The 14,288-nt window shown below is 37.9% G+C and overlaps 2 protein-coding genes across 3 annotated transcripts in view; both read right to left on the minus strand.

Annotated features, from left to right (window-relative positions):
* Window positions 1-7,258, minus strand: part of LOC111481194 (F-box/LRR-repeat protein 15-like) — an 8,098-nt gene extending 840 nt beyond the window's left edge. The window contains exons 1-16 of the mRNA XM_023126559.1: window positions 6,312-7,258; window positions 4,381-4,633; window positions 4,152-4,284; window positions 3,339-3,438; window positions 3,051-3,248; window positions 2,691-2,961; window positions 2,494-2,592; window positions 2,315-2,403; window positions 2,090-2,189; window positions 1,826-1,996; window positions 1,554-1,706; window positions 1,300-1,460; window positions 1,012-1,210; window positions 432-895; window positions 278-341; window positions 24-110 (exon numbers count right to left, since the gene is read on the minus strand). Coding sequence (XP_022982327.1) covers window positions 24-110; window positions 278-341; window positions 432-895; window positions 1,012-1,210; window positions 1,300-1,460; window positions 1,554-1,706; window positions 1,826-1,996; window positions 2,090-2,189; window positions 2,315-2,403; window positions 2,494-2,592; window positions 2,691-2,961; window positions 3,051-3,248; window positions 3,339-3,438; window positions 4,152-4,284; window positions 4,381-4,633; window positions 6,312-6,775 — 3,006 coding nt within the window. The 5' untranslated portion in view covers window positions 6,776-7,258. The remainder of the gene's footprint in view (window positions 1-23; window positions 111-277; window positions 342-431; window positions 896-1,011; window positions 1,211-1,299; window positions 1,461-1,553; window positions 1,707-1,825; window positions 1,997-2,089; window positions 2,190-2,314; window positions 2,404-2,493; window positions 2,593-2,690; window positions 2,962-3,050; window positions 3,249-3,338; window positions 3,439-4,151; window positions 4,285-4,380; window positions 4,634-6,311) is intronic.
* A 3,338-nt stretch (window positions 7,259-10,596) lies between these two features.
* On the minus strand, window positions 10,597-14,275 carry LOC111481206 (cytokinin dehydrogenase 7-like). 2 transcript variants are annotated; one of them, XM_023126580.1, is made up of 4 exons: window positions 13,459-14,275; window positions 13,077-13,352; window positions 11,979-12,241; window positions 10,597-11,074 (listed from the first exon to the last, which is right to left on the minus strand). In XM_023126580.1, exons 1-4 carry the CDS (start codon window positions 14,155-14,157, stop codon window positions 10,753-10,755), a joined length of 1,560 nt encoding a protein of 519 aa, XP_022982348.1. In that variant the 5' UTR covers window positions 14,158-14,275; the 3' UTR covers window positions 10,597-10,752. The 2 variants fall into 2 exon arrangements, with proteins under 2 accessions (XP_022982348.1, XP_022982349.1); XM_023126581.1 differs by lacking the exon at window positions 10,597-11,074 and adding an exon at window positions 11,234-11,892.
* Window positions 14,276-14,288: the final 13 nt, after the last annotated feature.

The following is a 14,288-nucleotide window of genomic DNA, read 5'->3' on the forward strand; positions in this document are numbered from 1 at the left end:
AAAAACCCCCCCCCCCCCCCTACCTTCAGACAAGAGCGGACATCTAACGTCTCGAGCATGCTACATTTTGATATTGCAGCTTCGACTGCTTCTTCCTCAATGTTGCAGGACTGGGAAAACACAGAAAGTTTAACATCATTCATATGCATCTCCTTAAATCCCAGTTCTTTCTTTATCTTCCATTGCTAATCTTTAGAAGTTTAACATCATTCAAGATTATTCAGAAGTTAGTCAGTATTAACATCCAAAACTTACATGAAGGGAAAAAAAGAAATACCAGGAGAAAGAGGCTGGTCAGCCTCGGGCAGTCGAGTCTCAAAACCTCCAGAGAGCAACAATTACTAGATCACAAGAACAGGTTATTTAGCACAGAAACGACAGAAAAATCAACTAGAACTGTTAATAGAGCCAACGGGTGGGCAGAGCATAACCTCAAGTTAAGAAAGCATAGGTTGTAACAAGAAACGTCAACTTCCTTGAGATTTGCAGACAGAGATAGGTTCAACGATGATAAATGAAAACAACGTGCGGCTGGAGGAATGAGAACCTTCCTAATATTTTGACAACCTACACAATTAAGATTCTGTAACAAACGGTTTGGCTGTGCAACTGGTTTCTCAATATCATCAATGGTGGCCGGACCAAGAGGAAGGGGGGTGCCGGACGACGAAAGCTGCCTAATGCTACAATCCCAATTTAGATCATGCATGTTCACACACCCATTTAAGCTCACATGAGTTAACTGTGTGCAACAAGCAAGAAGCTCTTCTATGGCAGACTGACAAAGTATCGCATAAGACAAATCTAACTCCTGAAGAGCTGGAAGAGCACCTTCCTTGTAGAGAGGTTCTAGCGATGAGTCAGTTAAATACTTGCATGCTTGTAGTTTCAATACCTTCATTAAGAATACAAAGAGAAAAAAAAGAATCAATTCTTGAGACAATTAGAAAGGGTCGTTATAATATTTTAGTACTAAATTGCCTAGAAAGCTATATATCTATCATAGAGTACCTTCAGTTGAGCACAAGACTCAAAAACTGGCTGCAAGCTCGTCAAAAATGTATATGATAAATCAAGCACAACCAACTTCGGAAGACATTGCAGAGAGTAAAGTCCCATTGAACCAACCGAAGAACATGACATCAGAATTAACGACTCAATCTGTGGACACGAGGCAGTTGTTGCAGACAAGCACTCATCTTTCAGTAGGCTGCAAGGGCAAAAGAAGAAATTAATAACACAAGCACCAAACTATATCCATCCAATAGGCTATCGTCCAAAGACCCATAACAAACTAACCAACAAAACGAAGCATCCAATGATGTTAGACGAGGGCAATTGATGGCTGCTTCAGACAATCCACCACAGCCTTTCAACTCAAGTAAATCCATACGAGGGGCCTCAAGTCTTAATTCATTCAATTTGGGACAAATTCCCAGGTTTAGTGATCGCAGACCAACCTTTAAAAAAAGATGATGAAAACTCAATCGTAAACACTAGGAGAATATTTATAGTGACAACAAAAATTTCAGAAATCGTCAGTTTTCACATACAGGGGAAAATGATGCCCTTTCAAGATGATCACAGCCATCTAGAGATACTTGTTCAAGATTAGGACATTGAAGTTCAAGTGAAGTGACTGCCCGACAACCGACAAGGGAAAGACTTTCTAAAGAACTGCTACAGAATTGAACGGCTGTCAAACTCTGAACAAAAGAAAGGTTCACATTAGATATCAATGGAAAGTCAAAACCAAATAATTTGCAAATTATCAAGTCCCAAACACTAATACCATGATACAAACGGGTAGCACAAAGCAACTTACCTCGCAGTTATCTAGAACAAGTGATTTCAATGTCGGGCATCCACCATCGTCACTAAAGACTTCACAAATAGAATTTGTTAGAGATTCACAATCTGTGAGGTCCACATCTTGTAGACTAGGGCACTGCAAAACCAATTTGGCCAAGCTCTCTTGTTTCTTCAACACTAATTTCTGCAAGTTCAGAAACACAATCCAGTATTCTTTTATAGCCCTATAAGGTGAAATTAGTAAGGAAGAACACCCTTAAGATCCATTACAACATACTTGAAGTAAATTGGAAGTGATGTTGATCCGGTGAAGAGAAGGACAATTAGAGACCATAATGGATGATAATTTAACACTCTGTAAACTCAAATCAGAGAATCTGCACACAAGGAAACAAAGCAGATTTAACTCGAGGAAAAAAAGTGATGGCCCAGTACAAAAATTGTTCTAAATGATATTAATCACATGATGAGAGATGGAAGTTGTGGAGACAAATACGCATACTTGCGGCAATGGACAAGTCTGATATTCTGTAAACGAGGAAGATCCAGTGACACAGAAGTCAACAGACTGCAATTATCAAGCTCCAAAACCTGCAATAAGTCACCATTCCGTTTCAACTCATTCAAATACAGCCTCAGACAGCTAGAAAATAGACACAGATGAAATAGGTAATTTCGGACCTTCAACCTAGAACAACTAGATATTGCGGTCATTGAAGCTGATGTGATGCCCTCACAGCTATGAAGCTTAAGCACAGTCAGCATTGTCAATCTTACAGACTTCAAAAGAAAAGACAATTGAAGTATCAGGAAAAAAGGAGATCTGAAGGGAAAAATAATCACTTTCACTAAAACATATCACTTAAATGATATGTCACCTCCAAAGATATATTTGGGCAGTATGATGCATTCAGAAGCTGGAGATTCGGGCAGGTCATAGCAATTTCACGTAATGTCTCGTCACTAACACATGAACAATTAGACATATCAAGAGATTCCAATTGTGGGCACGAAATAGCTGCTGAGCGAATCGCAGCATCTGAGAGCTTGTGGCAAGAGCCTATATCCAGGTCACGAAGAAGAGGGCAACTAAGACCAGCATGTGCCATGTTGCTGCGCTTCAAAGACAATGTTTCAAGTTGTGGACATCTGTGCAAGAAAACATGCTTTAGACCAAAAATAGAAAAAATCCAAACAACTAAATACAGTTAGTATTAAGATACACAGATAGTAGCAACCTGACAGATATACGTATAACACGACATTTAGTAAGATGAAGATGACGCAGTCTATCGTGGCTTATAGGTATCTCTTGTGTAACATTAACTAGCGTAGAATCGTTGACAGTCAAGCTCTTCAACAAATGGCAATCAGCCAGGGCATGGAAAAATGTATCTCCCAGTTGTCCTCTCCCCAGAGTTAAAACCTCCAGATTTCTGAGAAAATATTAAAATAATAAGCCACGGCAAAAAGATCTGAAATCAGGAAAATTAAAGAATAAAATAAAATAAAACTATGATCACTACCTTAAAGAAAAAACTGCTTTCATTGCAAGCAAGTGAACAGCAGGTACACCAGAGATATTCACCTCTGTCGCATTAGGATACCGCCCACACATATCCTCAACTGCAGTCAATTTATAATCACTTAACGAAATAGATATAAATCAAGCAACATAGAGAATATGATTGGATATCTGTTGATATAGAGACCCAGAAATGTGACTGGATAAATATATACTAGAAAATGTGATTTGCAAAAGTAGGTCAAACACAATATACAATTGAAAATTGCAATGGCAACAAGACTACTACAGAGATATGTCACTACACAACCTATCACACTTTTACAATGATGTCCAGAACTCGTTTCAAAAATCAAAGAGACTGCAAAAGCTAACAATAGCAGAGCAAAAGTTTTTTCCTTTATATTGTATAAATCTAGTCTAAAAGATTTAGAGGGAGAAAAATCATATTGGGTACTCAACACAAGCTCCAAATATGTAACAGCCCTAGGTTTGTATTACAACACGAGTGACTAGAGGCATCCCAGACCTGAATACTGGATCTACATGTTCAAGTTGTATCATAATGTGTTATCACGCTTTCCAAGAGGCAACCAAATATGTAACAGTCCTAGGTTTCAATAAGAACACGTCGTGACTGGCGACTGACTAAAGACATTCCAGACTTGCATACTGTATCCTACATGTTGGAGGTGCATCACAATATATTACCTCTCTTTCCACGAGGCAACCAAAATTCTTAAGATCATCTCAACTACTATGGAAAATAGAAGGAAAAAATCAGCAAATGAACTACTTGAAAGACAAAACCTACACTGTTCCATGGATATGTTCCTATTTTCAAAATTCAAACACCTCCAGAAATCTTCATGAGCACTAGCAGCTCGCCACTGCCTGCAGACTATAGCAGCTCGACAAAGATTGATGTGATCCAAGAAAGAGAAAACCTGATACCAATTATGAAATAACTCCATGTGAATAAGAAATTCAAAGAATAAAAAAGGTGGGCAAGAAAGTAAGCATAAATCCAGGAGATGCATTACCATATGCAGTAAATCATCCGTAAGATCTATTCTTACTTCAGATCCCTCTAATTTAGAGGCCCCATTCTCATTTATCTCATCATCATTGCCAAAACTTGATTCAAAATCTCCGTCGTTGTTAACTCTGTTTGATGAAGAACCATGACAAAAAAAATCACTCCTAGACATAATTGAAGATGATCCAGAACTAAAATCGTGATCTCTTGTAAGATTTCCAGCACCCAATAGCCATGGAGTTGCAAAGGAGTACTCACTAGGGAACATTGAAAATAAAAGAATATAAGAAAGAATATAAAAATAAGCGTCAAAGGTGAATAACACTTCTCACAAGATTAAGCCAAGTGCATTCATTATGATTTTGCACTTTCCAACTAGTATAAATTTTAAGTTAATAGGAAACTAGATTGGCATATGGTGCTATTCTGCTAGATATAAGCGGTTGACAGAATGTGAATTGTACGGAATAAGAGATACTGCACATATTTACTATTTCCTTAACTCAGAGCTTACGTTTTTCTACACTACAGATCACACGATGCATCATCAAACACAATGTAAAAGTCGAGTTTCCAACAAAAGATCATATTGAGGACTAAAACAAATCATAAGAGGTTCCGGATTCCTAAGCCTATAACCCACCAGGGTGAATTACCAATATGCTCATCCCTTGACGATAAACCTTAATGAAGACATTTTTTAATTAGAAATGAAAGTACAGTATTGAAAGTAGGTTAGCAAAGGAGTGTGATCATCATTACAACCAAGGTTGACAATGCTTGAAAATTTAAGGACTTGTTTGGGCATATCCTGAAACCAATTTTCTAAAATAGTTTTTGCAAAATATTGCAGTTATGATCTACTACTCATAATGCAGAAAAAAATTATGAATGAAATTCGATGCACCTTTTAATTTCTGTGTAGAAATAAATCATGTACTTGGAGCACCTATGTCCACGTAAACACCTTATCATTGTACATGACTCGTTACTTCAAAAAAAAAAAAAAAAAACACTCAAAAACAATGCAGTACAATTTTCCTTTCCATTTTTATAAAACTTTTGTCAGAAAAATAAAACCACAGAATGAATTCCCCAAAAATAAATGCTTTCCTATTCAATGAAAAGGAAACTTTTCCATGGTCACGACTCACTTGGAAGATCCACAACTGATAGAGACTTTGAGATATCATCTTTGCAAACGTATGATATCTCCTTAGAATTCCTAGTTTCTGTTAAATATAGAATGGAGCCATTTGAAACCTCCACTTAACCAAAAAGCTTGAGATACTTCATCATGCAAACCAGGAACCACTTGGGAGAGTTTCCTTAAATCTTTATCCTTAACTTTCCATATTTTGCATCACTATACACTACTGAGAAAGAACTTCTAAATCATTCGACTGGTTAAGTTACCAAGCTAAACAGAGCAAGAAGGCAACCAGAAAATGGTAAGAATCATTCAGCAAGAAACCCATTTTCAATTTTGAAATCAGGAAAAGATTTCTAATTGCAATAACACAGATGCCAACAGTCTAATACAATAAAGATGGCGGTCAGACGAGGTCGATTTAAAAACATACGGCTTCATTAATATACCGCTTCAATTAATCGGGAAACAAAGTATCATACGATATAACGAACGTGCAGCAAACCATTCAGAGACTACCGACACAATAATAACAAAGAACAGCATGCATTGACAGCTAAATACCAAAACGCTGCGAATTCGTCAAATGAAATAAACGCTGACAATCTCTATCCTAAACCCACCACAATATCTAGTCCTAAATACCATAAAAAGGAAGCATTCAAGAAAAAAACCAACTTCCCTTCTTAAAAGTGGGAAAAAGAGGAAATGAAAACCAAGAAAAATGCCAAACCCATGAAACCTAAGCAGAATTCATATCTACAAGCAGTCTACTGCTGACTCACTTGAATTTGGAGAGAACTTTAGCGCGCTTATGGTGGACATCGCGATCGCGATCCTCAATAGAAGTCTCCACTGTAGAAGACAAAGCCAAAGCCGAGGCTCTACTACTCTCCCCACCCTCAGATTGATGCAGAATTCCAAAAGAAAAATTCCGAGGATTGATAGCCCCACCGCCGCCGCCGACGTCATCATCCCAATGAGCACCATCATCGCCGTCATCGTGCATTGCTCTGTCCATATCCTCAAACAATATCAGTCGATCAGCATCGTGGCGGTCAGGCCCATCAACAGCAATCGCAAGCGGGTCAGTCCCTTGAGAATCATCCCCATTTCGGACAATGCGATCAGAGTCATCCGGGTTGTCAAAAACATCCTCACACATGGGTTTCATTTCACCAATCTTCAGTTCCTCTTCCTTCTTGTCTTCTTCTCCAACGGTAAAGCATAAGCAGCACCAAATCGTCATACACTTGGACACAAAGGTCGAAGTCTTAAACACGAACCCTAACTGACGATCCCACGCATTTCCTCCTCCAAGTACGATTCCCGCTCAAAACCCAAAAAAAAAAAAAAAGGAAAAAAAAAAAACCAATTCCAAAAATTAAAGCAATGAAACAAACCCCAAAGGCAGTGAAACCCTAGAAGGGGAAGATTAAAACGAAACCCAACCCAGCAACAAAAAACAACGGCCCGAATTGGACGGAGAATCAAACTCGCAAACACAAAAAGGGGGGAAATCAAAATCAAAATCAAGAAGGAGAGTGAAATGGGAAACAAGAATTGAAAACAAAGAGAGGAGAAGATTTGAATGGATCTGATCGGACCTGAGATGGTTGTGTGTGCTGCTGCTAGTGGTGATGTAAAAATCCCAGAAATCCCAACTTTTAACAACACCAACAACGAATGAGCGACAGAGAGAGATGTGGAAGTGCTTTAATCAAAACAGACAATTATAAGAGACTTCCTAAGAACACACGTCCCAGTTTTAAGCCTATTTCCCAAAACGTCGTCGTCTCACTGTTTTAATAAATTACTCTCTTAGTTCCCCCAAGTTAGTTAAAATTAATTTAATTTTTTTAAAAATATTTAATGCTTTTTTATTTTTAAAATTTTAAATTTTATACTCTTATTAAACATAAAATCTAATTTAAATTTTTATTAAGTAATTTTAAAGTTCTATCATCCACCATTTTTTTAATTTAAATATTAAAATATTAAAATAGATACGATGCGAAGAAAAAGTAAAAGGTTAAATTTGTAATTTTATAAAAATCTTCAAAAAAGAAAAAACGGAAAGATACTCTGCGCGTGGGATGTGGGATTTTAAAATGTGGGGGCAGAATTTGAGAAACACGCGCCAATAATTTGCGCTGAAAATGGATAAAAGTTTGGGGGTTGAAGGACAGATTTGGTGTGAACGGCAGGATTCTTTGCCGTTTCCCCCACTCTCCCTAGTCAAAGTCAATTCCTCCCTGCCCATTCCCGCCATAGAGATATAGAAATTTTTACCTACAAATATTTACTACATTCTTTAACCACGGTAAACATATCATATTTTTACCTACAAATATCTACTAATAATTTAAATATTCCATTATATTATTGATTATTCATGACGTTCGATTCATATACTTATTGTGAAATTCATATCAATTGGGAACGAAGTATTCATTACAAGTATGTGAAAACCTTTCTCTAACATACACGTTTTAAAAATAGCCAATATCTGCTAATAGTAGATTGGGCTATTACAAGTGGATTGTGAGATTCATTTCCTATAAGGGTGTGTAAACCTCTCCCTAGTAGACGCGTTTTAAAACTATGAGGCTGATGGTGATACGTAACGAGCTAAAACAGACTATGTACAAACACTTACTTTATTTATTAAACGTAGAGCTTGTCAAAATCACCTCTTTACACTAGGTTATTGTCATTAACGTGTATGACATCCTACTCGTAAAAGAAGAAAGGGTTTTGCACGTCGAGGCTATAAGCGTCAAGGTCACAGGTTTGGTGGCCAAATAACACGAGCATGGGAGGAGAATGGGGCCATAAGAAGAGTGATGGAGAGAGGAGAGGAGTTAGTGAGTTTGATTTTAGGCATCCCATTTAACAAACACACTTTCATTCATTAGGGCTACACTCTATAATCCGTCCTTCCCATGCTTCAAAATTGCTCCTTTTCGTATATGCTCGACCCGACCTTCGATTATTAAAAGAGACATAAAAGAAAAATTTTGGTAACAGTCCAAGCTCACCGCTAATAGATATTATCTTATTTGGACTTTCCATTTTTGAGCCCACGTGGGATCCCCCAATCTACCTTTTTCAGGGTCTAGCATATTTGATGGTACACCGCCTCATGTTTCGTTCTCCTCTCCAATTGATATGAGGTCTCACAATTCACCCTCTTCAAAATCCAGCATCTTTGTTGGCACACTGACTCATGTCCATCCCCTTTCGGGCTCAACCTTCTCCCTGACACACCATCCAGTGTCTGACTCCGACACTATTTATAACGATTCAAGCTCACCGCTAGCAAATATGTGTTGAGTAATAAATAAATAGGAATTACCAAAAAGGGGCTTAGGAACACAATAATTACGGAATGAGCCACCCTCACTCTTCTTCCTTAAATAAAAAAAAATTATTTTTGTGTGACAATTCAACGGCTGGCCAGAAAGGGGACACGTGGGACCCACGGCCGATCTTTTTCAATTCCACGCTTCTTTCACTCTCACTCTCAGCCCATATAAGCCCAAATGGCCGACCACTCCATTTTTAAACCCTAAACCCATTTTCTCTATTTTCTTATTGCTTCTTAATATTAATTATTATTCTTATTTTTTTAAAAATAGAGTAAAATAATAATAAATAAATAAAACTACATTTATTTAAATTATAGAAATATATGAACGTGATTTCTTAAAAATATATAATTTAATTTGTAGACGAGAATTTATGATAAATACATTAATTTATATTTTCTATTTTTATATAAACACAAAAACTGTTTTTATTAATAGTACTTAAAAATAATACGAAATTTAAAATTTATTTTCTTATATATTTAATGATATAAAATATTTTTAATATATACGTAAAAACTTTCAGTTTAGCTACTTTACAAGTTCCGGCCCGGCCCAACTTGAAGGGTAAAAACGTGGGCCTTAGAATTTTTCGAGCATAAGCCCAGCTATAAAGATCGAGGCCCAAAATATATATGGACCACATATTTTCAGCCCACTTCCAAACAAAAATGGGCCAAAATGAAAGGCTGTATATTAATAAGCCACCTTGGAAAATAGCTTAGACGTGTTACGTATCGTCGTCAACCTCACGATTTTCAGACGTGTTTGTTAAGGAGAAGTTTTTACACCTTATAAGAAATGTTTCGTTCTTTTTTATTGGGCAGAGGTTTCCACATGCTTATATAACAAGTGGTTTTTTTTCTCTCCAACCAATGTAGGATCTCACGGTATATGAGCAAAAATGGATTGTAAGTACTAATCGTTGTGCAAAGATAGTCATAAGATCAATCTTGAAATTCGAAACTCGAAACTCGAAAAAATGTTTTCCGTCAATAACGATTGAGATAGATCCTTCAATAATACAAAGATTACCACAATTTTTGAAAAGAAATGTTTCAACTTTCGAGACACCAAAGTCTGAAATGGCTGCTTTTCATGGAAAGTTTGATAGAATCTTATACTAACTCTGCCTTTTTAGATTTCTTCATTTTCCTCTTTTTATAAAATAACGACGACAATAATAAAGAATTTTAATTTACTCGAAGCTAAAAATGGTTTAAATCACGTTCGTGCATGACTCAATAATCGAAAAAGGGATTTTTTTTTTTTGCTTTTGCAATTGCATGAAGCTCTTATTGGTTGGGTACACCTTACAAGAAATCATAATCTTATAATTGCTCCCTACACCCAACGTTTTGGCCCCATTCCCCACTTTCTCTTCTTTTCATATTCAAAACTCCAACTAATTCCCCTCTTAACCATGTCAAAAACCCTAAAACTCGTTTACTTTCGATCTTGCTCGATCTGGCTCGATCTTATTCGATTTGGCTTAGTTTTTAATTAATTTATATTATAGATAATAAATTAAATATCAATCGTATAGTCTCGATTATGAAAAAGACGATATTATCCCGGTCGAATGACTTTCCATATTTGAGTTAAAAAAACAAAAAGGTTTCAATCATTTATTGCTTTCGGAAAACCCAAATGATTAAATTTTGGGTTTCTTTTTTTGACCTCAAAAGATGTTTTTTTCTTTACCAGTGATAGCAACATGTAAGGTTTGGACTTGATTCTCCACCATCACAAATTGTGGGCTGAGTTTGCTTTTGAAGCCAACAATATCAAGATTTTTGTTAAAAGAAGAAGAAAAAAAATTAATAATTGTTATTTTGAGGTCAAAAGAATCATCTTAATGCGAGCGTTGTTGAATTCTCGTGAAGATCTTTTGACCTGGAGCAAGGATGGCCATTGGATCAAATAATGCTTTTCTCTCCACAAATCTACTCCATTGGTTTCCAAAGTGAAGCTTCCACTCATCTCTCGAATGATAGTGTGGCAAATAGAGTTTGAAGTCGATATCATTCTCTTTGCATCGACGAATAATTTCCCTGTTCTGCTCCACCAATTTGTCAACCATTGTAGGTTTTGGGTTCGGGGGAGTGAAGCGCAACAATGCTACTAAATAGAATATCTCGCCTTCGGGTAACACAACCGACATCCGAGAGTCCCACCTGCAATTATTACCCAAGTAAAGGGTTTAGATTGAGATGAAATCAAGTGGACCGAGGGGAAGGGTATTTAGGGGAATTCGATTAGGTCTATGGTGTTAATGAATATATATATCCAGGTTGGCAAATAAAAAACTTTATCGTTATAATAGATAGCAAATATATCGACTTGAAAGTTCCATCACTTTTGTTTCTCATTTATTAGCGGTTGTGAAAGTTACATCTCTTAGAAAAAGGAAAAAAAGGAAAAGAAAATCCCATTTTCCTAGAAAAGTAATATTCACATTGACCAATTTGCCCCTCCTTCGACAAATCGGTCAATATTCAAATTTTTTTAACATTCCAAAACGTGGGACGGACACAATATCTTTGTCCCGCAAGTACACTATTCTTTAAACATACTTCCATTATTATTCGTATTAAATTATTAATGTCTTATTATCTTATCTTCCCCAAAACGCTGAAGTGTCTTTTCTTTATTTTTTATTTTTTAAAAAATAAATAAATAACAAACAAACAACGTTAATCGGAGTATTTAAATATATTTGTGCATCACACGTGTGAGGAGTGAGGTGCCACGTGTGTATAGAGCTGTTTGACCTATTTCAAATCCTAACCACCCAATCTAAATGGTTCAGAAATTTGGTCAGCAAATCAGATTGAAGGGCTCAGGTGACTTAAGGTTTAAGCCTAAACGTCATCGTTTTGGGCCCATTTCCCATCCCCATCCCCATCCCCATCCCCATCCACCCCAGGCCCATGTGGACAACACGTGTCCACGCAGATACAGTTCGTGAAAAACGTCGTCGTTTAGCACCCACCTGGACATTTGGCCAACTATTACGTGGCAGTAAGCATTTTTAGCTTAAATAGCATTTTAATAATAATTAAAAAAGAAAAGTATTACCTGCTACGCAGTAGAGGGTAAACGAGCATGGGCCCACCGACCCCATTTTGAAGGAGGGACTTAAAAACCACACGATCAAAATCAGAGATGTCAGATTTGGACACGAAGAGGTTAAGCCAAGGATGAGGTGTATCCCAAACGCCATTGGCGATAGCTTCCTCTTCCGCACGCTTCACACGTGACAGAAATTGTATGTAGCTGACGTCCACCTGGAATCTCAGTGGCTTTATATACCCAAGCCCGGTCAGCAACCTGTGAACCTCCTGCCAAAACAGCCCCCCAAAAAACACTAAAATTAACACCAGGGGCATTCTCGTCAATTTCCCCCAAAGCAAAACGACATGCCCACTCATGATGACTTACAGATTCCAGAAAAGGATGGCTTTTTGGCCATTTCTGTAAACCTATGGGGACCAGCAAAATCTCAAATAATCAGTGTTTTTTTACCAAACGCTCCCCTTCCCCTCTCCATTTTACGATTCTACCCCCGACATCTTCTAGTTAATTTACCAATCTACCCCAGTAATTAAAAAAAACAATAAATTGGAAATAAAAGAAGGAATGGCATCCTCGTAATTAGGAATAATAGATACTCTGGACATTTATAGGAGGAGACCACTGTCAGAAAATCCAATGGAAGATACATTATATCGTATTGTCAGTTTTCTTTTCTTTTTTTATTTATTTTCTAAAATTAAATAACAGCCTCATAATATTTATAATTTTAAAACAATAAAGGAAAGGTCGTCGGTTTATGGTTTGGATAATAATGACCAAAAAGAATAAAATTTTAAAATTAATGACTCAGCCCCCCTATAACCGGTTTTGACCTTTTCACTCTCCGCCGCTGCATTTTTTTTTTTTTAATTCAATTAAATTACTAAATCCGACCACCTGGGACCCACTCCCACTCCCCACTCCTTCTTCACTAAGGTCAAAAACCCAGTCATTTTTTTTACGACAATTATACGTGTGCGTGTCTCTACAAACATTACATACCCGTCCCCACAGATCCTCCCAAATCCGACGGTCACAAATCCCCCAATATCTCTCATCATTACGTAATTATAAAAATATCATTATTATTATTTTGTTTACCGTGTCGACGATTGCGCCTTGGTCGTTGTTCCGATAGTGAACCGCTACTTCTAAGCAGTAGAGAACCGAACCGGCGGTTTCCGGTAAATGAGCTTTGTCGAAAGCCGCGTCGGAGTCTAACGGCACTGTTGATCTACCGGTTAATGGGTCGTCGTTGTTGGAAAAAACAAATCCTTCCACGTAATCAAACGAGTCTCCTTCCGGCCGCCGTACCAACGATTCCGCATCACGTGTAAAGCTTTCGAACTCAGCATAAACCAATCTAATCCATCTCACCTAATCACAATTTAATTAAATTAAACCCAAATTAATTACTTAACGTAAATGTGTCGCTCATTCAGTTATTAACCGAAAAGCCGTTAAATTTCTGGTTGGAAATTACCATATCCGGAGCTGGCTGAAGCAAGACGCGAGCTTTTGTGATGATACCGAACTGGCCCAACCCACCCAGAACGCTGAAGAACAATTCAGAATTTTCCATTTCGGAGCAAATTAGAGTGTCGCCGGTTCCGGTCACCACTTCCAATTCCGCGACGTTGGATATTTGTGGGCCGTACCGGAACGCCTGTCCACTCACGCCGGCGTTTGACAAAGTCCCACCGACTGTTAAGCTAAGATAATCCGTCCATGACCTAGGAGCTAATCCGTAATCTGAAACGCAGCGTTTCAATACGTCTTCCCATATTGCCCCTCCCGACACGTCGACGTACGACAGCCCATTATTCAAGACGACATGGAAATGATTCTCCATCGCCGTCATGTCAACAACCAAGCCTCGATCTGCCATCGCTTGGCCGTTGATCGAGTGCCCGTTTCCTCGAGCTGCTACCGTTAGATTAGACGACTGTACGGCTGATTTCACCACCTTCGCCACGTCATCGGCACCGGTGGGTTTCACTAAGGCCAAGGGCGTAATGGAATGTAGCCCACCGAAATCCTTACCGGCTAAACCGATGTCCCGGGAGTCAGTAGTGATGCCGCCTTGTAGTTGAAGCTCTAAAGCTTTGCACAAGGAAGAGCCGTCGTGCGGGCGGCGGGAATCGGTGTCCGTTACAAACCGATCCAGGCAAGCAATCATCATCGCCGGCGGAAAGAGGAGGATCTCTTTTCCTTTTTTGAGGGGTCGATTTCGCGGCTGAGGAAAGGGGGAAGGTTATCAATAATGAATGTGGGGATTTCCTTTTTTTTTTTTTTTTTTTTTTTTTTTTTTTG

This window comes from Cucurbita maxima, unplaced genomic scaffold, assembly GCF_002738345.1.
Source record: "Cucurbita maxima cultivar Rimu unplaced genomic scaffold, Cmax_1.0 Cma_Scf00006, whole genome shotgun sequence".
Lineage (NCBI taxonomy): Eukaryota > Viridiplantae > Streptophyta > Magnoliopsida > Cucurbitales > Cucurbitaceae > Cucurbita > Cucurbita maxima.